At 52.2% G+C, this 24,832-nt stretch overlaps 1 protein-coding gene across 1 annotated transcript in view; it reads right to left on the bottom strand.

Annotated features, from left to right (window-relative positions):
* LOC138582732 (uncharacterized) overlaps positions 1 to 24,832 on the bottom strand; it is a 448,771-nt gene that overhangs the window by 177,355 nt on the left and 246,584 nt on the right. The window contains exon 3 of the mRNA XM_069654321.1: positions 789 to 884. Within this exon, the coding sequence (XP_069510422.1) occupies positions 789 to 884 (96 nt within the window). The remainder of the gene's footprint in view (positions 1 to 788; positions 885 to 24,832) is intronic.

Below are 24,832 nucleotides of genomic sequence, written 5' to 3'. Positions count from 1 at the left end.
TTCTTAATTAGATTATCTTCTTCAAACAGGCAACAAAAAGTGTTACGATTTATTTGAATCAAATGAAACTCTGAATGTGGATCAAAAATAAGGTGATCTTGGGAGAGCTCACCTCAGTGTGGAAGGAGGGAAGGGCAAAAAGGCCCTTCTTAATCAAAGATGTGATCAAGTTACACATATAATTTGAAACAGCAAACACATAATTCCAAATCAAAGACATGATACTGAGGTCGAGTGACAAAGAGTAATTCTATAGTTGAACTCCAAAAGCGTCATGAAAACATATTTACCCAAACTTGTGAATTAATAACAAACGCTTAAAAAGGAGACTCGGACAATCGATTCCAAAATAATATTTAAACAAAAAAAATTATCTTTGACAATTTGCACATTCTATCTGAACTTTATTGAACAAAATGGTTCCACTGGTGTCGTTACAAGCCTATCCACAAGATTTCAAGGGAATACTATTTGTATAGCGTCTGACTGCCTCTAGTAGGAATGAAAAATTCTAAAAGGTGTGCAACCCCTGGTGCCTTTCTGATTATTGGATCTTGTATTCAATCTGTATCACCTTCCCAAGGCATGGCCAGAAATACTATTTTTCTGATCCAAAATACCTCAAAATTGGTAATAGTCAAAAATATAAACTAAATACATACCTGACAACATATAGCTTGATAGAAGATACCCTACTGGTTCGACTCTTTCAACAACAGCACCTGACACAAGTGTGGTAACGACAGCGCAGCGAGCGTAGTTATATAAGAAATGTGAAAGCCTCACACCTTCTAATGAAAGGAAGTATTTTGCTCCAATAAAGCCGTTACTTTCTCCAAATGCAAATGCATAGCCATGTAACCAAAAGGCGACCAAGGAAATGACTGAAAAGAAAGAAGTACAATGAAGTTACTTTGCTATGCAATAAAACACACAATTTAACAGATATGGGACATGTTATTTTTTGGTAATTCATGTATTAGAACTTGCAGATATTTAATTTTTAAAGAGACACATGTCACCAATGTTAATTTTGGGTTGCTCACCTGACACTGGTAAATTACATTTTACACAAAACCAGATATATAAAATAAATACATGTGCAAACAAAGCTCATTCATTGTTGATACCCTCAACTGCTGGCATTACAGAGTGTGTATAACATAACATAACATAACATATACAAAGGGAAAGGCCATACAAATATCCTCACAACATACATGCAATCTGATTTAGAGTGTTGTCAGATTACCGTTACTTGACAACTAAGAAAGGGCACGATAGGACGGTATGGTTACAGACTGGACAAAACAGTATGAAGAATGGACGGTACAGGGCAAATGTGTCTCCAAAGATTCCACATACAATATATTTCCCAAAGCAGAAAGAGTTTCAGGGTGCTGAAATGTAAAGAAAATATGTAGCATGGGCTTAGAAGGTTGAAGTGTTGAATGGTATCTTACTCACTCTAGCCCAACACAAGGCTCTTGGAAGTTCGAAGTCGAGAGATCCTGATCGAATGAAGAATGTGTATCAGTCTTCATTAATATCAGGCTATCAGCTTGATAGCCATGATGTGGCGATGAGCAGGCAATTGTCTAAAAATGAGTAGACATGCATCTTATACTTGACAATTGAGTTTCCAGCAATGCTATTACTTTAAAGAGAACCTTAAGGGCTTAAGCCAAACTGGAAGACTTTGCTCTGACAGCATCTGCATTGCCTGTTTGTGTTCCCAGTTGGTCACTATGGATACCAAATAACTAATTCTGAATTGACAGTAATCATACATCAAACTCAGTTGCCATTACCACAACCCGCTCTGGCATAATGACTGACAGATTTCAGGTGATAGTATGGCGTACACCCCATACTTGGAGTCCGCAGGACTCCATGTGGAATTCGGGGAAAAATCATGGGTGAAAATCAATGTTCACTCTAATTTGTTTGTTCCGCACCATGTGCAGGTATGACAGATCTATGTGCACCCAAGCCAAGGCAGCCTGTGGAAAAGGGACGTGGTGAGCCAGCGGTGCGCAAGCGCAGCAAACAAATTCATAACATCTCACTATAGACCTAATTTCCTCCATTCTGAACGCCACAAAAAATGCCAGCAAGAGTTATAAAAATATATGAAGTGTATTAAGAAATAGTGTGACTGATTTGACGTATTTGCATAACATTTTCCAAAGCAGTTGTCTGACCCCCCCAAAACTGCAAAAAAAGTTAAAGCGTTGGAAAAAGGGGATCTTGTACTTTTTGCCATTGGGAAAACGTGCATTTATTGGACACAGTTACAGCCTAAATTGATGGACAGATTTAGCATTTGAAAAATTTGACAGATAGCGAGGTGCCCTCGGCACCAACATCTTATTTCTATCTATGATGATGCACTGGTTGTTAAGATCTTACTAATGTAAGAAAATGAAAATCTACCATTGTATTAGTTGTTATGGTTCAGGAGCAACCAGAAAATGTGTCGGACCACATGGAGCATTTACAGCACACGCGAGGTCCAGATGGAATTTAACATAATGTAACATAATGTCAACTAGTGCGTCTATATAACTGAGGGTTCAGCACGCTGCTACAAATGCAAAAAAAAAACAAAAAAATACGCACCTTGGACCTCATAAGTATGGTGCGGCAGTAAATGAAACTGTGGTACATGGGCTACGTTACCACCGCATTATGTACCACCCTACTCCAACTTTGTAGGTCAGATAGAGGATTTTCCTCCAGAACATCCACCACCTCAGCACTAATAAATCTGCGAAATTACCACCAGTGTAATAACGCCAAAATCCCCAAGGAGTCCTATGTACTTCAATAAATGGGAAATAACACCACCTGCCACTACTTGTAATCCGGCGGAAATACGCCAGACCAAGTGGCAATAACACTACATTCGTTTGGTGGTATTTTGCCAGATTTGCTGCCAAAATACCTTGAAACTTGTAATGAGGCCCTTTGACATTTTTGTTCAAGTTATGGAGGACTGGGTCAAAGCAACAGATGCTGCCAACCTAGTGGAGTCCTGACCCGGCCAAGGCAATTTTGAGGTACTGCTCTCTTGTGGTTGCTGGGCCAGAACACCTCTCCTGGTTGACCTTGGTGTTCCATAATTTGAAAAAATAACTAAGCCCCAATGTTTATTGTCAGAGGGGATCATGCGGATGATGTGGGGTCAGAAGTCGACATGGTTTTATATGTTTTCTGGTTGGTACTGGTCCTCCACAACCTTTGAACAGCAAAATCCTCCAGGACCATTGCAACACGTGCACACCATCACTGGGTCCACACACACCCAACTAGCACGCATCCTACACGACACGCGATGGAACGCCCAAGGCGCAGTGGCACCATTTATGCCCTTCTCCACTTAGGTGATGCCGGTTATCCATTGCAGTCCTGCCTCATGAGACCCTGCATGCGGGGGGGCGTGGCTTGGACGCCATGTGAAAGGACGTGCCTGAACGGGAGCTCCCGCTGATCCGAACATTATCCGGCTGAATCCGCGCAACGGCCGCTACGATGTGGCATAGACGGTGATGACTGTAAATGCGAAGCTCGGCTGCACATGTGGATGCATTCTCATACGGGATTGTGCAGCGCTTGTGTACTCAGGAACCGCGTGAAGTTTTTGGGCCGGAGCTTCGCCGGCAGACAAAATGGCTGCCGTCGCTTGATGTTGGGACAAAGGATCGGGGACCGGATCCTGGAGGCGATTCCCTCAGTTCACGTTCAGCGCGATCCAGCGAAAGCAAGCTTGACTGGAGGTAGCCGAAACTGTGTGGCGACGGGGGGACATAGTGCCCCCAGGCCTGGGGCCTAAGCGAGATCGAAGGGACGCTCCTGATCGAAGATATAACGAGCAAGCTCCTGAGGGCGAAGAATAAACAGCCCACGCTCGACGAATTTGCCAAGACATCGCCTGGCACCGAGGGGACCAGGAGCAAAGAGAAGGCCCAGCCCAAGGAGATGGCCGCAGGAGGAACGAATCAAGAGGTCCTGGCAGCGATCGCAGATCTGAAGGCGACATGGGAGACCAAACTCCAACTTGCGGTGGCCGAACTGAAAACTGCGATGGAACTTCAGGTCGGGGCGGTACAGGAGGACGTGAACCTCCTGAGGCAAGATGTGCGAACCCTGGCCGAGCGCACAGAGACCCTGGAGAAGGAGATGGCCCCGACTGTGGCGGTATGCACCACGCACAAACGAGAGATCCATGCCCTGGTGCAGAGGGTAGGCAACCTGGAAAGCAGGGCTGAAGAGGCAGAAGGTCGGGCCCGCAGAAACAACATCCGGATTGTGGGCCTACCGGAGGGAGCTGAGGGCCAGAATCCCACAGATTTTATTGAGACTTTGCTGCTGCAGGAGATCACCGGAGGTGCCCTAACGCAGGGATTTGCAGTGGAGAGGGCACATAGGGCCCTGATCAGAAGGCCACCGCCGGGTAATCCGCCCAGGCCCGTGATCGCCAAGATCCTCAACTACAAAGACCGGGAGAAGATTCTGGAACATTTTCGCAAAGGGGGCACCATACGGCGAGGGGAGGCAACCATCACTGCTTACCCCGACTACACTCTACAAGTGCAGCGCAGTCGGATGAACTTTGGGGCGGTCAAAAGGCGCCTGCGGACGGCCGGTTTCAAGTATATATTACTCTACCCAGCCAAACTTAAGGTCTTCTTCAAGGCTAAGACGCTGTTTTTCGACACCCCTGAGGAGGCCATGGAATGGCTCGATGCGCAGAACTGCCCTCAGGAGCCTGATGAGCAGATGGCGGACGGAGCAGGGAGAGTTAAGTGAAACAGTGGGCCCGGCGGACTTTGAACATTTGGACTGGAATATAGTCTTTGCCACTTTGTGATGGGGATGTACTTTTTAACTGTTTCGAACATGGTCCGCGAGCGCGGATATAAATGTGTAGGGGGCATCCGAGGGCCGTTTTATTCGTACCCCAGTGTGTGGTTAGGTTAGTCACTGTGTGGGGTGTGACACCCTGTCGGGTTCTCTACGGGGGCTTCCGTGGAGAACCGAACACGGGGATGCCTGAGATCCAGGGATGGAGCTGGGCAGTTGGTTGGGTTAGGGGGGTGAGGGGTGTTAGTTGTTATGTGAGCCTGGGGAAGAAACTGAGAAGGGATGTAGTCGGGACTGGGGGGAGGCGATCAGACCAGAGGGGGAAGTGGGAGCTACGGATAAATCATGGGAGACCTTAAGGTATTAACATGGAATGTTAGAGGGTTGAATAGCTACCTGAAGCGTAATAAGGTCATGTTGTATTTGAAGAGGCAGAGGATAGACGTGGCCTTGCTACAGGAGACGCATTTGACACGGGATAAACTTGAAATGGTGCGGAGAAAATGGAGGGGGACAGTGGTTGGATCCACATTCTCTGCGTATGCCAGGGGTGTGCTGGTTTGGGTTGCACCACATGTCCCGTTCAAGCTCTTGGGGGAGGTTGTGGAGTCGGACGGGCGGCTGGCCATGGTTCGGGGGATTGTGGAAGGTAGAGTTGTCTGTATCATAAACACTTATGCGCCCAACCAGGACACAGCGACTTACTTCAAGACACTGTGCGCGAGACTCGGTGAAGGGATGGGGAGCACAGTAATCTGGGGTGGAGACTTTAATTGTGTGCTTAACCCCAGGGAGGACAGGTCGGATGACAAAATGGTTAGGCCCAGCCCAGCGGCCAAGGTGTTGCAGTCGCTGCTAGCGGATCTAGGCCTGGTAGACGTGTGGAGAGCGAGACACCCGGGTGGGAGGCAGTATTCGCACTATTCGGCTCCGCACCAACTGCACACGAGGCTCGACTACTTTTTTGCCACTCCAGACATTCTTACGGAGTGTGAACAGATTGACTACAGGGCGAGGGTCCTCTCGGACCACTCGCCCCTAATCATGCATTGGCGGCTGCGCCCCCCACGTGCACGGATTCCAACATGGCGCCTTCGGGCGGAAGCGCTACGGGATCCGGTATTCAAGGAGGACATGAGGGAGGAGATAGTCGCGTATTTTGAGTCGAACACAGGGAGTGTCAAATCGGCTGGTACTTTGTGGGAGGCTTTTAAGGTGGTGATGAGGGGAGTTGCTATCGCGAAGTCCAAGGGATTAATGGGCGGAATCCTGACCGACCTGCGAGAGGCCGAGATCGAGCTGGAAAAAGAATTGGAGAAGGGTGGGACCGATATGGAAGTAGTTACTGAGCTGCAGCAGCGGTGCTCTGGGCATTGGGACAGACTTTGTAACCTGAATTATACGAAGTACATTGAGAGGTTGCATGCGGGTGGGGACAAGACAGGCAGGCTCCTCGCTTGGCTATATAAGAGCGAAACCCCTAGGGCTCCGATCCGATCGGTCATCACCGAAGGGGGTGCGGAGATCGATACGCAAGAAGGGGTAAATGGGGCATTCGCAGAATACTACCAAACATTGTATGAAGATCGGGAAGGGGGGAGCCGAGAGGAGATAGATGAAGTACTCGGGGATATAGGCCTGCCCAGAATCAGCGATGAAGAGCGAGAGGAGATGGATGCTCCGATCACTCTGGAAGAGCTCAGAGAAATAGTGCGACAGCTGCCCACTTGCAAGGCCCCGGGGGCGGACGGGTTCCCCAGCGAGTTTTATAAGGCGTATGGGGAGGAGGTACTCCCACCCATGCTGGACATGTTTAATGAGGCGTTTGAGCTGGGACAGCTACCAGAATCACTCAGGGAAGCGGTCATAGTGCCACTCCCCAAGCACAATACACCGGGACACGGTTGCGGCTCCTATCGACCCTTGTCAATGCTGAACCAGGACAGCAAGATCCTAACAGCTGTCTTGGCGGCTAGAATGAGGAGAGTGATAGGCAAGCTGATTCACCCTGACCAGACGGGCTATGTCCCGGACAGGAACATTACCCACAACCATAGACGCCTACACAGAGTGGTCGAATGGGGATGTAACAAAGACGGCGAAATGGCGATAGTGGCGCTGGATGCGGTCAAGGCGTTCGACTCTGTTCGTTGGCCGTGGCTGTTGGCGGCACTGGATCACTTCGGAATGGGGCCAGGGTACAGGAGGTGGGCTGAATTATTATATAGCGCGCCTCTAGCCAGAGTTCGTACGGGGGCAGTAGTGTCGGATAGGTGGCAGTTAGGTAGAGGCACCAGGCAGGGATGTCCTTGGTCCCCAATGTTGTACATCCTGGCCCTTGAGCCCTTGGCAATTTACCTCCGGCAACAGTATGACCCGGTGGGCATAGAGGTGGGGGGGGAGAGCCATCTGATATCCCTGTATGCCGACGATATGCTGTTGTACCTCCAATACCCTGAAGAGAACTTGCAATATGTCTTGGAGGTGATGGAGAGGTTTGCTTGGCTTTCTGGTATAGCGGTCAACCCTCGGAAATCCACCCTGTTCCCGCTGGGCGGCTATGTGGGGATACCGGCTGAGAGGTTGCCAGTATTGCGAATCCCATGGGCGACAAGCACCTTTCGGTACCTTGGCATAGACGTATATCACACGACCGGGGAGGAACACAGGCACAATACTGTATTGGCAGTGGGGAGGATCGAGAAGTGCATGAGGTTTTGGGAGAAACTACCCTTAGCGATGATGGGCCGGGGTGCTATGCTTAAGATGGTCGTGCTACCTAGGCTGCTGCATTATTTCAATAACATTCCATACATGATACCCAAGGGGTTTTTTGCTAGACTACATAGGGTATGTAGAGATTTCTTATGGCAGGGCACGCGTAACAGGGTCGCATTGTGGAAATTGCAGAAGGCTTATGAGAAAGGCGGCGTGAGGCTGCCGAACTTTGAGGCCTACTACGTGGCAGCGCAGCTGCAGTACGTGGCCAAGTGGCTTTCGGACGACGAAACCCCGGAACATAGACTGTTGGGAAAGGACTGCTCCCCCTTCTACCTGCGAGAGATTATTTGGGTATCCAGCACATGGATGAGGGGGCGTCCTAAGATGCTAGTGCTGGGCAGGAACATGTGGCGAAGAGCCTGCCGGATGATGGGGGATCCCCTGCCGTGCATGCCGCAGCTGCCGCTGGTGGCCTTGGCAGGGGAAGACGGACAGCTTAGGGCCATCCTGCGAACATACTGGGAGTCAGTGGGGCTGGTCACTTTGGGGGACATTTGGCAGGATGGGGCCTTGGCGGAGTTCGCAGATCTAGAGGCGGGGGCGGGGCTGCATGCGGGGCAATACATGACGTTCCACAGAGTGGTCAGGGAGGTCCGGAGCACTTGGCCCGAGACCGTATTGGCTGACGAGCCGGATGCGACGCTGGAGATTATGTATGACGCATCCGAGGGCGGGCATGAGGTCTCCAGGCTGTACGAGATGCTGATGGCGAAGGTTGGGAAGGATTTGGGGTACCTGAGGTTGGAATGGGAAACAGAGATGGGGGCCCCGATGGCGGATGGGCAGTGGGAGCGCGCCCTGGGGTACCACAAAAAAGTATCGAGGAATGCCAGGTTTAAACAGATACAACTATATATCACGCATAGGGCATACATGACCCCCCTGAGAATTTCCAGATTTCGAGACGCTGGGCGCCAGGCGTGTCCCAAGTGTAACACAGAGAACGCTGATATGATTCACATGTTCTGGGCCTGCCCTGTGATTGCAACCTACTGGAGTGAAGTGGCGCAGAAGCTGGCAGGGAGGGGCATTGTACTTAAGATAGAATCGGCCTGGGCCTGTTTGCTTGGAGGGTACCCCAGGGCGCGCAAGCTTCGGCACGTGGAGAAGCTTAAAGATTTGGCTTATACACTTGCCAAACGCAGAATAGCCATGGGATGGAAGAATTGTCAGAGGCCACGGGTGGAGGTATGGTGGCGGGACCTCCAGAAATGGGCTGCCGCCGAGACGACAGCATGGTGGGAGGCCAGCAGGGCGGGAGGGGAGGAAGAGGTGAGCTCCCTCACGGCATGGAAGGTGCTATTGGCTGAACTGTTTAGTACGGGGTCGACCTCGGCTGGATCTGAGAGCGACGGAACCCCACCACACGGAACGGACAATGATGGTGGACACCCTGCAGGCTCATAGGGGGGAGGGAAGGGGATTGTTAAGTTAATTCTGTCCTGTTTTTTCTTTCTTTTCTTTTTCATATCTGTTGTTTGGCCTTTGTTGTGGCTTGATGTGTTCTATTTATGTTCTGTTGCACTGTGTGGTCGTTATAAAATAAAATACATTTTAAAAAAAAATGAGACCCTGCATGCGGCCCGCCACCATGTAACAGCAAAGGTACAATATTGCACACAGGGTGAGCAGGGGCATCATTGAGCAGTCCATAGGCGTCCTGAAGTCACGATTCAGATGCTTAGATCACTCGGGGTGTACTCCTGTACAGACCACATGTCATGTGCGACACCATGCATGCCTGTTGCATCCTGCATAACATCGCTGGGTGCAAAGGTATACATGCAGACCTAGTACCTGACCTCAGGACACACGCCACAAGCCAACCGACCGACCTGGTGTGAGGGGGGGCACCCCCAGTGCAACAGCATTGCGAGTAAGGGAGCAGCTGCTCAGCAGCTTCTTTGCATGAGCACACATGCAGCCTGAAAGGAACAGTGACTGCACATATTCACCTGCCTGAGACATCCAAGGAAACAGCCATCTGGCCATGCCAACACAAAGCAAACCTGCATGCTCCACACACACACAGCCACGCACTGCATGTCCAAGGAATGGGCACATGAATATAATCATTCCTCTGCGGCTGTATGGTACATGCCCCAGAATCCCATCAACGAAGGCCATGTAGTGCACAGGGATCAACGGCAACACAACTGCACACAGACCACCATGTAGCCCTCAGGACCATCGGATCCAGCAAGAGCAGCCACATGTACACCCACAACACCACACATCGGCACACATGATATGTCACACATACTCAGCCGTCTGCATGCAGCACCCACAACAGTGACCAATTGCTCATGACACATTGTGACCCAAACACAGTACATTCGCACAGAGCACGTACACCCCCCAGTGCCCCAGTGCCAAGATCAAAATGACACATCGGAGAACCAACATGGACACATTGGCCTACTTGTCATGCCATGCATAAAGTGGAGCATACGCCATCCTCCGGCGTATCATCCGCCACCCAAAGTTGCACAATGGAGGCATGGAAAACTGTGTGCTTGGACCTTAGGATGCAAACATGTCAGAAAACGGCCTGGTTAAGTGACACCAAGCAGACGAGATGCAGAGTGGGGAGGCAGACACGTCATCCCCTGCAGGAGGGGAAGCGGATGGGGCACAAGGGTGAGATGAACAAGTTACTTACCCGCGGTAACGCTTCGACTGGCTGTTCCTCCCACGTATTCCTCATCTTATAAAATCTCCCTATCCAGCTTTAGCTGCTACAGATCTTTTTTTACAGCTGGGGATGCTGCGCATCAATGCCTGTTGACTCGATGTCCCTCGAAGGCCTCTGTCTCAATGTTGACATCATCAATGGTATATAGCGCACAAAGCAACCATTGGCTTCAGTTCCGTATTCCGTATTGGATTATACTATGCCTGACAGTTACTCACCCTGGAGATTCTGCTGCGGGGTAGGGTGGCAGGTGCTATGAGGAATACATGGGAATACGTGGGAGGAATATCCTGTTGAAAGCACATTACCACGGGTAAGTTACTTGCTCTTCAAATGGATTGTGTCCTCCCACATATTCCTCATCTCATGAAAGACTCCCAAAGCAGTGCTTGTATTTCCAGAGGAGGGAGTCTGAATTTTCCAGTCTTTAATAATAATTTAGGAGTTCCTTATTGGTCTGTGTGTACAGAATATAAACACTGCTTTCCCAAAAACAGTTCTCGGCCTGAGGAAGAGTCCAGGCTATAATGCTTGGTGAATGTGTGGAGAGAGGACGATGTGGCTGCCGCACAAATATCCTGAATTGGGACTCCCCACTGTAAGGCAGAAGAAGTAGCCAAGCCCCTGGTCGAATGTGCTCTGAGACCCTCAGGAGGATATTTTCCAGCTAATCTGTAGCATTCAGAGATTCCTAAGATGATCCACCTAGGTAAGGTTTGTTTTCAGACCGCCATACCCAACTTATGACCTGTGTAACCAACAAGAAGTTGATCATCTTGTCTTAATTTAGACATCCTGGAAATGTAGACACTAAGTGTACGTCTTGAGTCAAGCCTGTGTAACCTGTCCTCTTCCTTATCAGAATGAGGTGTAGGATAAAAAGAAGGTAGAATGATTTTTTGAGTTAAATGAAACTCAGACGCAATTTTTGGTAAAAAGGTAGGTTTAACATATCCTTAAAGAAGACTGCATAAGGAGGCTTGCAGGACAAGGCTTGAAGTTCACTCACCCTACGGGCTGATGTGAGAGCCACTAAAAGGATGGTCTTTAAAATTACCAATCTTAAAGGACTGGAGTGAATAGGCTCGAATGGAGCACACATTAGAAATTTCTAAATTAGGTTGAAATCCCAAACCGGGAATTGAAAAGGGACCAAAGGAAATACACTTGTGAATTCTTTCAAAAACTGTATAACCAGTGGAATTCTGAAGAAAGATACCTGTTCAGACGAGTGCTTAAAAATAGATAGTGCTGCCAGACACCCTTTAATTGTGCCAACCTGTAGCCGCAGATGAGCCTGGTGTTAAAAGAATAATAACACCATAGGTGTACCGCATGGAAAAGGGTCCACATTCTTATCCCTGCACCAGCTGCTGAATTTGCTCCAATGGCAGCGGTATAAGTATTTCATTGCTGGCCTTCTGGCCGAAAGCAAAATCTCCATTACGTCATCCGAGAGGTCCCAATCCTTATATGTCAACCTCTCAGAAACCATGTGTGAAAGTTGAGTGTCTTTACCTCTGCATGGAGAACCTGACCTTCCTTTCACTAAAGAAGATCCTCTCTTTGAGGCAGACTATTGGAGGGCAGATGGACATGTCCAGAAGGTCTGGGTACCACGTCTTTCCGGCCCAATCCGGAGCCATTAGGATCATGGACTTCCCAAACTTTCTCAAACTCCTGATTATTTGAGGAATGATGGGACTGGAGGAAACACGTACAGGAGTGGAAACTCCCAATACACTACAAACGTGTCCCCTAGAACTCCTCTTGGGGGAAAGTCCCTGGAGCAGTACAGCTCGCACTTCCAGTTGGCACTGATCGCAAACAGATCCACTTGAGGGGTTCCCAAAGGGCAAAGATCTCTTAAAAGACTTCCTGAGCTAGTTCCCACTCATGGGAGACTGCTCTGCCTACTCAGAGTGTCCGCCGCCATGGTCTCCTCTCTGGCTAGGTGAACAACCGTTATGGAGATTCCTTCTGGAATGGCCAAGAACCAGAGCTGCATTGCTTCACTGCACAGTGGTAGTGACATTACACCTCCTCTCTTGTTGTGGTAGTACATGGCCACTGTGTTGTCTGTCATCATCAAGGACATTCTTTCCCCGTACAGAGGGCAGGAAGGCCTTTAACGCTAGTCTGATTGCGCTCAGCTCCAAAAGATTGATGTGTAGTTTGGACTCCGATGGACTGCTGATTGTCAGATCGTTTGCGTGGGCTCCTCACCCCCTGAGTGAGGCATCCGTCACTACAATTATCTCTGGCCATGGTTGCTAAAAAAGGTTCTCCCTTCAGAATGTTTTCCTGGTAGGTCCACCACAGAAGGTCTTGTGCTACTCTGCTTGGAACCTGAAGAAGGTCTGACAACCTGCCTGAGAATTGTGACCATTGAATTCTGAGAGCCCATTGGAGAGATCTCATTCTCGGGGAGCCTCTGACACCAGGAAAATGCAGGATGCCATGAGGCCGAGCAACCTCAAAAAAGTGAAGGCCGGAAGGCGCTGGGCACGCTGGAATTTGGTGACCATTTGCAGAATCCCTTGAGCCCTCACCTCGGTAGCGAGGCATTTCCCAAAGGATGCATCTAGGACTTCCCCGATGAATTGGAGACTTTGAGATGGTATCATGTGGGAGCTCTTGTAATTGAGGGAGAAGCCCAGTCTATGGAGGGAGTGACAGGTGTAGCCGAGATGTTACGGGGCCTGTTTGATAGAACAGGCCCTGATCAGCCAATCATCCAGGTAGGGGCAGATGTGAATCGCCCCAGCGCCTGAGACTTGCCACCTCCACCATTATCTTGGTGAAAACAGTCAGGAAGAAGTCAGCCCAAAATGAAGAACTGGAAACTGATAATGAGAACCGCCAAGGGCGAATCTCAGGTAGCTTCTGTGCTTGTGATAGATTGGCACATGAAAGTAAACATCCTGAAGGTCCAATGATAACATCCAGTCCTGGATCTGGAGGACCCGAAGGATCTGAAAAAGGGTAACCATCTTGAACTTGTCCTTCCTGAGGAACTTGTTCAAGTCTCTTAAGTCCAAAATGGGTCTCAATCCTCCGTCCTTCTTGGGATTAGGAAGTAAGGGGAGTACCAACCCTTATTCCTCTCCACCACAGGTACTGGTTCTATGGCACCTTTCTCTAGCAGGGTCAATATTTCCAATCAAGTAGTGGATCTGGAACTCTGAAAAAGCTGTTAGACGGTAGATGACTCTGAGGCTTCTTTAGAAAGGGAAGGCAGTAACCCTGGGCAACTGTTTCCAATGCCCATGCATCTGAAGTACTACCCCACCATTCTTGCAGATGCTGTGAGAATCTGCCTACCACCGGGGTCTTGCGGACTAAGGCCTCAGAGAGGTTTTAAGGCGGTTAATGCAATGGCTGATGGTAAATTAGCTGTTGCCTGGGCGGTCTTAGTATCTCTTCCCCATCCACCATGGGGAAATCTTCTCTGACCGCTTTGATTCGACAGTCCTCTCCATCTTCCAACTGAGTAATAGCGCAAGGACCTGCCCCTCCAAGCCGAACCAGTGGGGCGAGGTTGCAGTTGTCTGATTGCAGCACCAAGGGATTTGGCTGCTGCTTTGGAGGTCTGCAGGTTCTTGAGGCTCTCGTCAGCCTTGCTACCAAATAAATGTGTGCCGTCAAAGGGCATGTTAAGATGTCTGGACTGCACATCTGGAGCAAACCCAGACTCTCAACCAGGCAAATCTGCGCACTACAGCACAAGCTGCCATAGCCCTGCTGATACTGTCTGCAGAGTCGAGACCAGTCTGGAGGGATTGGCACATTTAATCTTTCCCATCCTTGCCAATGTTTAGAAATCTGTCTCTTTCTTCCCCTTCAGGGATATGTTCAGCTGCAATCGCTACGCGATCCCAAAGGGTGAAAGTGAATGTAGCCAGTGCACTTGCAGCATTTCCCGATTTAAGGGCCATACTCCCCACAGGGAAAACCTTTTTAGCCAAAGCGTCACAATGCTCGTCATCTCTGTCTGGGGGAATAGTTGGGTATGGATTTTGTTTGGATGTAAAAGTGGTAGCCTGAACCACCAAACCTTCGGGAGTTGGATGCTTTGTCATCAGATATCAGGGGTCACTGTTCGACGCTCTGTACTTACTGGTCAATTTTTTATTCACTGCCAGAATTAATTCTGGTGTCTCCCAGTTGGCATTCACTCACCTTTGTTGGGCTACATGAAAAGGAAGAATAGGGTCCTCCCGGGGTCCCTTATCTAGAATATCCGTGAGATCCTCCTGTTCAAACTGAGGTGCAGGCCTACTCCAACCCATATATTCTACAAGCCCTGAACATCACTTGTCTGTAGGTTTCATCAGCATGTTCTGAGGGATCTGGTCTTCCAAACTCAATTTCTGCATGTCTCTTATTTCTCTTCGAGGGGGTCGCGGCCGCTTTCTCGAATACTTTGAGTATTTTAAGTCTGAATCTCTCCCATTCAGCCTGTGGGGCCGATTTGGTCAGGCAAGAGATCCGTTCCATGGAGGAACTCGATGACGAAGATGGCGATCTGTGGTGCCTTTTCCTCGAACGCTGTGAAGATGTTGACACGTGGTGTGAACCACTGCATCACCTGGATCCTTTAACTTTATTTCGACGAGGAGAGACATCTCTCGACTAGTTGGAGGATCGCTTTTTCAACAGAGTCGTCAAAGGGGATTTATGAGAACTTCCTGCAGATATCTTCCCGCTATGCTCTTTCAGGGCTTTCGCTGTCACTGATAGGCAGGACCCACACGCTGATGTTAAATGAGTGGATCCTAGGCACCGCAGACACACCCGATGGGGCTTCGTAAGGGACATTTTTGCCGTGCAGTCGTGACACTTTTTGAACCCCAATCTCGGAGTTGATGACTCTGACGACGATGGCATTCTTTATCACTGAACTCAAAGGTTTCTAGTCAAGGAACCGAAGCGCTCCGATTTCCAAAGCGATAGCTCTCGCAGAAAAAGTGAACTAAATCCAATGGTCGCTGCGCGCGCTATATTCCATCAATAACGTTGACATCGAGATGGAGGCCTTCAAGGGACATCGAGTCGACAAGAATTGAAGCGCAGCGCCCTCTACTGGAAAAAGTTTTCCAAAGCAACAAAGCTGCATATGGTTTAAGTTGCTTACCTGTAACTATTGTTCTCCAGCATGGGTCTGGCATGGATTCGGATGCTCATGAATATTCCCCGTTGTCAGGCTGGGAATCCTCGGTAGAAGAAAAAACATCACTTTCACTTCAAAACTGTATTTCTCCTCTAAACCAATCCCTGTCCTATGAGTCATACTGCCCCCATCCAATGACGGTCCTCTCCCTAAGCCCTGCCTCTGGCAGCCATCTTCAAATTTGGTTAGCACGTAAAGTGGCAGTATGGCCAAGAAGAGCCGCAGAGGGGCCGGAAGAAGGGTTTGCATGTGGATCCATGTCAGACCCATGCTGGAGAACAATAGTTACAGGTAAGTAACTTAAATCTTCTCCAGCATGGGGTCTGGAATGGATTCAAATGCTCATGAATAACAAATACACAGCAGTACAACATTGCGCAACCACAGGAGGTGGCAACGCTCACCATAAGCAATTAACACTTACCCCTGGAACAGACTCACCTCAAGCAAACAGGTTGCGTAGCACTGCCGGGCCGACTCTGGACTCCTCTCTGGAATCCCTGTCGATGCAGTAGAACTTTGTGAAGGTATGCAGGGACCTCCATGTTGCAGCCCGGCAGATGTCAAGCAGCGGCACACCAGAAAGGAATGCCGCTGTTGCAGCGATCGCTCTGGTGGAATGGTCTCTCGGGAGGCCCGGCAAAAGCCGGTTCACCAGCCGATGACAGTGAATGATGCAGCCGGAAAGCCATCTGGAAGTGGAAGCCTTGGACAAGGCCTTCCCATGGTTCACAGGACCAAAGTTCACAAACAATTGAGAAGTCTTCCGAAAAACTCTTTTTGCAGTGTTGGGAAGAAAATAGGCAACAACAAGGGCTCGTTGAAGTGGAATTCTGACTGAACCTTTGGCATGAGAGAGGGGTGCGTCAGCAGTTACACCCTCGATTCGTGGAAAGTCAGATACGGTTGCTTGCAGGATAGGGCCTGGATCTCACCCACATGTTTGGCAGAGGTAATGGCTACAAAGAATTCCGTTTTCCACGAGAGAAACTTAAGTGGGGCTTGATGCATAGGTTCGAAAGGTGCCCCCATGAGCCTCGTCAGAACCACGTTGAGTTCCCATTTTGGGGAAGGAGCCTTCACCCGCGGGAAATAACAGAAAAGCCCCTTGAGGAACTCCTTGACGAGTCTGTGGTACCACAGAGAGGATCTTCCTGGGGATCTGGTGTAGCATGAGATGGCTGCCAGGTGTACCTTGATGGATGCGTGAGCCAGCCCAGCTTTTGTCAAGGACAGCAAGTATGGAAAGATCTGTGGAGACGTGACCATCAGAGGGGCAATCTTCTGTGACTGGCACGCTTCCACTTATGGCCATAGCACTTTAGAGTCGCCAACATCCTGGTTTTGGCGAGTGCTTCCCTGCAGTCCGCTGGCAACACATAACCTCCAAAGTCTAAGGCTGTAGGAGCCATGCCCTCAGGGTTCAGCGACCCTGGGTCATGATGAAGGAACAAGTTACTTACCTGTAACTGTTGTTCTCCAGCATGGGTCTGGCATGGATTCACATGCTCATGAATATTCCCCGTCGTCAGGCTGGGAATCCTCGGTAAAGAAAAAACCAGTATCAGTTTCGTTTCTGATCTGTCTTTCGTAGTAATAACCAATCACTGGTCTCTGCGTCATACTGACCACAGCCAATGACTGCCCTCTACCTAAGCACCGCCTCTGGCAGCCATCTTCAGATTTGGAAGCACGTGAAGTGGCAGTATGACCAAGTGAAGAGCCGCAGAGGGGTAGGCGGGAGGGTTCGCATGTGAATCCATGCCAGACCCATGCTGGAGAACAACAGTTACAGGTAAGTAACTTGTTCCTTCTCCAGCATGGGGTCTGGCATGGATTCACATGCTCATGAATAAAGAATACATAGCAGTACACACATGCACAACCACGGGAGGTGGCAAAGGCTCAACATTAAGCATCACATCAACTCAACATTAAGCATCTTACCTCCTCACCAGGCTCACCTCAGGCGAACAGGTTGCGCAGCACTGCTTGGCCGACCCTGGACTCCTCCCTGGAATCCCGGTCGACGCAGTAGAATTTCGTGAAGGTGTGCGTCGACCTCCACGTAGCAGCCCTGCATATGTCCAGCAGGGGCACACCAGATAGGAACGCCGTGGTAGCTGCGATCGCTCTGGTGGAATGGGCTCTCGGACGGCCAGGCAGCGGTCGGTTTGCCAACCGGTGACAGCACATGATACAGCCGGAGAGCCATCTGGAGATGGAAGCCTTCGAGAGAGCCTTCCCCTGATTGACAGGTCCAAAGTTCACAAAGAGTTGTGACGTCTTCCGAAAACCCTTCGTGCGGTCCACGTAGAACTTCAGCGCTCTAGCTACTTCCAGCGAGTGCAAAGTCCTCTCAGCCGGCGACGAAGGCGACGGGAAGAACACAGGTAACACCAAGGGTTCGTTGAGATGGAAGTCCGACGGTACCTTGGGCATGAAGGAGGGGTGCGTCCTGAGCACTACCCTCGTGTCGTGGAAAGTCAAGTACGGGGCCTTGCAGGAAAGGGCCTGGATCTCTCCCACTCGTCGTGCGGAGGTGATGGCCACAAGAAAAGCTGTTTTCCACGATAGAAACTTCAACGGGGCCGAGTGCAGAGGCTCGAACGGAGGTCCCATGAGCTTGGTCAGCACCACGTTGAGCTCCCACGCCGGGGCCGGAGCCTTCACCGGCGGGAACGATCTGAACAGTCCCTTCATGAACTCTTTCACCAGACGATGAGACCACAAGGACGTCCGCCCCGTGGTTCTGGTGTATCGGGAGATCGCAGCAAGATGAATCTTGATGGACGCGTGTGCCAGACCAGCTTTGGCCAGCGTCAGCAGGTACGGCAGTACTTGGGGAGCCGTAATCCGTAGAGGGTTAATCTTCTGTGCGCGGCACCAGACAGAGAACCTCTTCCATTTGTGTCCGTAGCATTTAAGAGTCGAGGACGCCCTGGCCTTTGCAAGAACCTCTCTGCAATCGGCCGGTATGTCGTATCCTCCAAACTCTAGCGCTGCAGGAGCCAGGCCTGCAAGTTCAGCGACTTCGGGTCGTGGTGGAGGATGGCGCCTCCTTCCCTGGAGAGTAGATCCGCGTCCGCCGGCAGCTTGATCGGCGGGGACGCTGACAAGTCCAGCAAGTCCGGGAACCATATCTGCCTCGGCCACGCAGGTGCGACGAGGATCATCCTGCACCGTGACCTCTTGAGCTGGTTGATGAGCCGGATTAGCAGAGGCAAAGGAGGGAACGCGTAGAGGAACAGGCCCTCCCAGGGGAACGAGAAAGCATCGCCCATGCTCCTCGTCTGGGGAAACCTGCTGGCGAACCTCCGGCACTTGGTGTTCATCGCCGTCGCGAACAGGTCGATCTGGGGTGTGCCCCACCGTCGGAAGAGGCGATCCACCAGATCCTGCCGTAGTTCCCACTCGTGGCACGAGCGCAGCTCCCTGCTGAGTGAGTCGGCGATGGTGTTTTTTATCCCTGCCAGATGAAACGGCACCAGAAAAATCCCTTGGGCGACGGCCCAATGCCACAGGTCCTGCGCCTCCTTGGACAGCGCTGGGGACATGGTTCCGCCCTGTTTCCTGATGTAAAACATGGTGGTGGTGTTGTCGGTGAAGATCCTCACCACCTTGCCCTTGAGGGACGGAAGGAAGGACCTGAGGGCCCAAAACACTGCACGGAGCTCCAGGACGTTGATATGCAGGGACTTCTCCGTCGGGAGCCAGAGTCCCCTTGCGTGCACATTTTCGGTGTGCGCTCCCCACCCTTCCAGGGAGGCATCCGTGGTCACAGTCTCCTGGTGGGCTGGGGCCTGGAAGTCCATGCCCGCCGTCAGATGCGCGCGGGTGCCCCACCACCGTATCGCTCGTCGGAAGCTCCCGTCGAGCTTGATCCTTTCCTCGAAGCTGCCCGTCGTCTGGATCCAGCGCGCATCCAGGAATTCTTGCAACGGGCGCATCCGGAGCCTGCACATGGGAATGAGGTAGATGCAGGAAGACATCATCCCGAGGAGGGACTTGATGGACCTCACTTTGGCCGCGTCGGCCACCAACATCCGTTGCACCTTGCCCAAGATGGTCCTGGTCCTCTCCTCCGACGGGGAGGCCAGAAGGGACACTGTGTCGAGCCTCGCTCCCAGAAACAGTGTGACTTGCGCGGGCACCAGGTGGGATTTGGCATAGTTCACGGAGAATCCCAGGTCCGTGAGGAGTTGGACGGTCCTTGCCGTGTGGACCACGGCGAGCTCCCTCGTCTTGGCGCGGATGAGCCAGTCGTCCAGGTAGGGGTAGACGTGAATCCCCTCGCGGCGCAGCTGCGCCGCCACCGGTGCGAGGCACTTGGTGAATACCCTGGGTGCCGACCGTAGTCCGAAGGGAAGGGCTTTGAACTGGTAATGACGCCCTTGGACCACGAACCTGAGGAATTTCCGGTGCCCCTTTAGGATGGGAATGTGGAAGTAGGCATCCTCCAAATCCAACGACGATAGGAAGTCTCCTTCCTCCAGCTGACCCAGGACGTGCTGGAGGGTGACCATCCGGAACTTCTGCGCCTTGATGAACTTGTTCAGACGTCGCAGGTCTAGGATGGGGCGCCATCCTCCCGTCTTCTTCTTCACGAGGAAGTATCTCGAGTAGACTCCGGAGCCCCGAAGCCTCTTTGGGACGAGTTCGATGGCGCCCTTCCTGAGCATCGCCTTTACCTCCAGGAGAAGTTGAGGGGCGTGAAGTTCTTTCCTGGCCACGGGGGGGACGCGCGGGCACCTTCTTTGAAACTCGAGCGCGTGGCCCCGGGCCAGGGCGTCCAGCACCCAACGGTCGGTGGAGATGGACTCCCACACGCTGACGAAGCCCGCCAGCCGGCCTCCCACCGGGGTGCTTCGGTGGGGGCCCGACCCCACGGCCGGTTCAATCCTGCTTGGACGCGGCCTTGCCGCCTTGACCTCCTTGGCGACGACGGCGGGGTCCGCTAGACTTGCCTCGTCCTCTGTAGGCCTCTTGCGACGACGAGCGGGCCGCTTGACGGTAGGAAGCGAAACCGCCGCCGGAACCTTTGGAGGCGCCCTTGCCTCTGCTGCTCCGAAAGGGCGTCCGTCGTTGCTGCAGAACTCCAAGGGCCCGGGCCGTCTCAGTATCCGCCTTGATGGCCTGAAGGGAATCGTCCACTGTCTTCCCAAACAGATTGTTCCCGTCGAAGGGCATGTCCAGGACTCTGGTCTGGACGTCCTGCCGGAAGTCCGTAGCTTTGAGCCATCCACGACGTCGAAGGCAAACGCCGTTGCCCAGCTGGCGGAACCCAGTGTCGGCGATGTCCGTCGCCACGGTGATGGCGTGGTCCGAGGCCACCTCACCTTCCTGCAGGATCTCCAGGGCCTCCGCCCTCTTGTCGTCCGGCAGAAAATCCAGCAGGGGAGCTATCTTGTACCAGAGCTCCCTGTCGTAGCGAGCCACGATAGCCAAGGCGTTGGCCGCTTTAATCGTCGTTGCTGCCGACGAGATGACTCTACGTCCCATAGCATCCAATTTCCTTCCCTCGCCGTCCGGCGGGGAAGTCGATGTGGAGGCCGCACCCCCCCCCCGCTTTCTTCCTGGCTGCCGCGGAGACGACGGAATCCGGGGTAGGCTGCGCCCGGAGGCACAGGGGGGCCGTGTCCGGGACCCGGTACTTTTTCTCGTACCGGTCTCTTCTAGCTGGCATCGTGGAAGGGTTCTTGAGGAGGGAAAGGCCCTCATCCCAAATGTCGTCCAACAGAGGCACTGCGAGGACCGTCTTCCTCTTGGCCTCGCGCCGCTGATAAAGGAAGCCTTCCTTTTTCTTCTCCTCAGGGCAGAGTTGGAAAAGCTCGGAAGCCCTGGAGATCATGGAGTGGAAAGATCCGATCTCGTCGGGCGGAGAAGCCCTGGCGGGAGGCGACGATGGAAAATCCTCGTCGTATGCCTCGTCGTCCGTACCCGTCGCTGCCGTGTCAGTCCCCGTATCATCCCCTCGGGTGGACGGGGAGGAGGGCTGGACGGGGCGCGACGGTTGAAAAGGAGGTGGTGGATGGATCCTTCTTTTCTTGGTAGGGGGAACACCAGAAGGTCCCGGTTCTGGATCCCCCGACGCGAGAGGTTCCTCCGTCGGTAACGGTAGCCTCGTCCTTATCTCGGAGCATAAGGACTGTATGGCCAACAAAATGGCCGCCGAGTTGTCTTGCGGCGCTGGCAGAGGGGAATCCGACGGGCGAGCAGGGGCCCCGTCGGTATCCTCGACGATGTCGTCGTCGTCACCTGCGTCGGGGTCCATTCCGACGGGCTGGCCTTCTTCCACGCCTAGGCCGTGGATTAAGACCTCGATCAGCTCCTCTTCTGAGGTTGAGGCCGAATCTACGACGACGCCCTGCCCCCCCCTTCTTCTTCCCCACGGAGGGTTTCACGGGGGTCCTATCGATGGGCACAAAAGAAGACTCCCTCCGAGGAGGCAGGGAGATTCTGGGCCCCGAGGTCGCCACCACTGGTGCAGCCTCCACAGGCTGAGCCAGGGCCGCCGCGACCGTTTCGATAGAGGGCTTGGTCGGATGGATCAAGGCCTTCACCACCTTAGGTGCGCTCACCGCCTTATCCTTGAGGGAGGGGGCACTGCCACGCTCCTCCTCTGCCTTACAGCTCGACCGGGGCCTCTCCAGGAGCTTCGCCGGGTGCTCGGCCTTCCTCTTACCCGACCCAGAGCGTTGGCTCGTGGTTGATGGTGCCGGGGAGGGTGCGCCCGTAGAGCCCGACCGTTCGGCGCTCCCGGTGCCAGCGGACTCGCGGTGCTTAGCCTTATGTTGGGCCCCCGTCGCCGGGGCGCCCTCAAAGGTCTTAGAAGACCGCTCGGATTTCTTCTTCTTCTCGCCAGACGGGCTCTTACCCTCCAGCCAGTTGGCGAGACGTTGATGGCGGTCCTTCATGGTCCGTTCCGACATGTTGCCGCAAAACGCACAGTCCTTCTCCACGTGCGTCTTGTCCTCATGAAGGCAGTAAAGGCAGAAAGAGTGTTCGTCCTCCTTAAAGACGTTCTGCAGCTGGCATCCAGGGCAGACCCTGAACAGCTTTCCGGGCGTCGAGCTTCCCTTCTCCTGGGCCATCTCCGAGACCGGGCCTGAGAAGCTTCTGGAGTCCTCCGAAGTGTAGCTCGACGAAATCTTCACCCTTGAGGGGCACAGACGAATCCGACACGGGTCCCCGTTGATCGGATGTAGGATCGGTGGAGCTTGAGGCTCTTTTGACCGAAAGAATCGAAGTTTTTTGTGAAAAAGCGCAAAAAATAGCACTAACGCTCGAGAGCAATAGCACGAGGATCCCAACACATGAACGTGCGGTAAAAATCTGAAGATGGCTGCCAGAGGCGGTGCTTAGGTAGAGGGCAGTCATTGGCTGTGGTCAGTATGACGCAGAGACCAGTGATTGGTTATTACTACGAAAGATAGATCAGAAACGAAACTGATACTGGTTTTTTCTTTACCGAGGATTCCCAGCCTGACGACGGGGAATATTCATGAGCATGTGAATCCATGCCAGACCCCATGCTGGAGAAGGATTGCGCCTCCCTCTCTGGTGAGCAGATCCAGAAGTACCGGCATCTTGACTGGAGGTGGCGCTGACAGGCTGAGTAGGTCCGGATACCAAATCTTCCTCAACCATGCCAGGTATCAACACTGTCTGAGTGTGTTGATGACACGTAGCAGGAGAATAAACAGGGGAAACGCGTACAGAAACAGGCCTTCCCACGGGAAGGAGAACATGTCCCCCAGGCTCCTCGGTTGGCAGAATCTGCTAGCAAACATCTGGCATTTGGAGTTCACCACTGTGGCAAAAAGATCGAGTGGGGGGTCTGCCCCATTTGACAAACAGGTGGTCCACCTGATCCTGATGAATTTGCCACTCGTGGCAGGAACACAGTTCCCTGCTGAGGGAGTCTGTGATGGTGTTCTTGATACCTACCAGGCGGAGAGGGACAAGGACATCCGCTGTCCGATGGCCCAGTGCCACAAGTCCTGAGCTTCCTTGGCGAGTGCTGGTGAACGAGTGCCCCCTTGCTTCCTGATGTAGAACATGGTGGTGGTGTTGTCCATGAAAATCCTCACCACCTTGCCCTTCAGAGACAGCGGGAAAGACTTGAGGGCCCAGATCACTGCCCATTGCTCCAGGATGTTGATTTTCAGATCCTTCTCCTCCGGAAGCCACAGACCTCTGGCGTGTAGACATAGGGGTCGCATCTGCAACTTGCAGAAACGGACGAGGTAAATGCAGACGACATTATGCCAAGCAGCGACTTGATGGCCTGCACCGTGGGCATCTTCTCTGCGACAGACGTTGCACCTTCCCCTGAATGGCTGCTAGCCTCTCCTCCGAGGGCGAAGCCAGGCAAGCCACTGTGTTGAGTTTGGCCAGCCACTGTGTTGAGTTTGGCGCTGAGGACCAGTGCATTCTGCCATGGCATCAAGCAGCACTTCAAACAGTTTACTGAGAACCCCAGCTCCAATAGTAGCCCGACAGTCTCCTTTGTGTGCTCATCGGCCAGTTCCCTGGAGCGTATCAGCCCATCGTCCAAGTACGGGTATACGTGTATGCCCTGCAGATGTAGATGGGCCGCCAACGGGGTCATGCATTTCGTAAACACTCTTGGGGCCGATTTCAAGCCGAATTGTAGAGCCTTGAACTGGTAGTGCTGGCCTTGCACCACGAATTGTAGGACCTTTCAATGTTCCCTGTGGATGTCCTCTAGGTCCAACAACATCAAGAAATCCCATTCCTCCATTTGGCTGAGCACGTGCTGCATAGTGACCATCCTGAATTTTAGGACTTCAGGTACTTGTTCAGACGGTGCATGTCTAGGATGGGTCTTCAACCCCCTGTCTTCTTTCTTACCAGAAAGTAGCTGGAATAGACGCCAGAGCCCCGGAGTTGTTGGGGAACAAGCTATATCACCCCTTTCCGTAACATGGCTCACACTTCTTCTAGGAGCTGGTTGATGTGAAGCTCCTGACGGGGAACCAGTGGAATACGTGGGCACCTGCGTTGGACCTCTAAGGTGTGTCCCTGGGCGATAGCGTCCACCACCCATCTGTCGGTGGTGATCTTTTTCCACTCACTCACAAAATTCATCAGCCGGCCTCCCACCGGGGTGCACGAGTGGGGGCCGACGCTGAACCTGCCTGTCGGCGTCCGCAATGCTGACGTCTGCTACCGTAGGCCTGGGGGCAACATCCCTAGGCTTCATGCGTGGAGGATCAGGCGGCTGTCTGTATGATGTGGAAAATCCCTTGGATGATCTGCTCGATTTACCCCTGGAGGAGCGAAAATAAGAC

Source organism: Ambystoma mexicanum, chromosome 3q, assembly GCF_040938575.1.
Source record: "Ambystoma mexicanum isolate Mex_15411 chromosome 3q, UKY_AmexF1_1, whole genome shotgun sequence".
Lineage (NCBI taxonomy): Eukaryota > Metazoa > Chordata > Amphibia > Caudata > Ambystomatidae > Ambystoma > Ambystoma mexicanum.
Note: the sequence above shows the minus strand (reverse complement) of the source record. Positions and strands in the feature narration are given on the sequence as shown.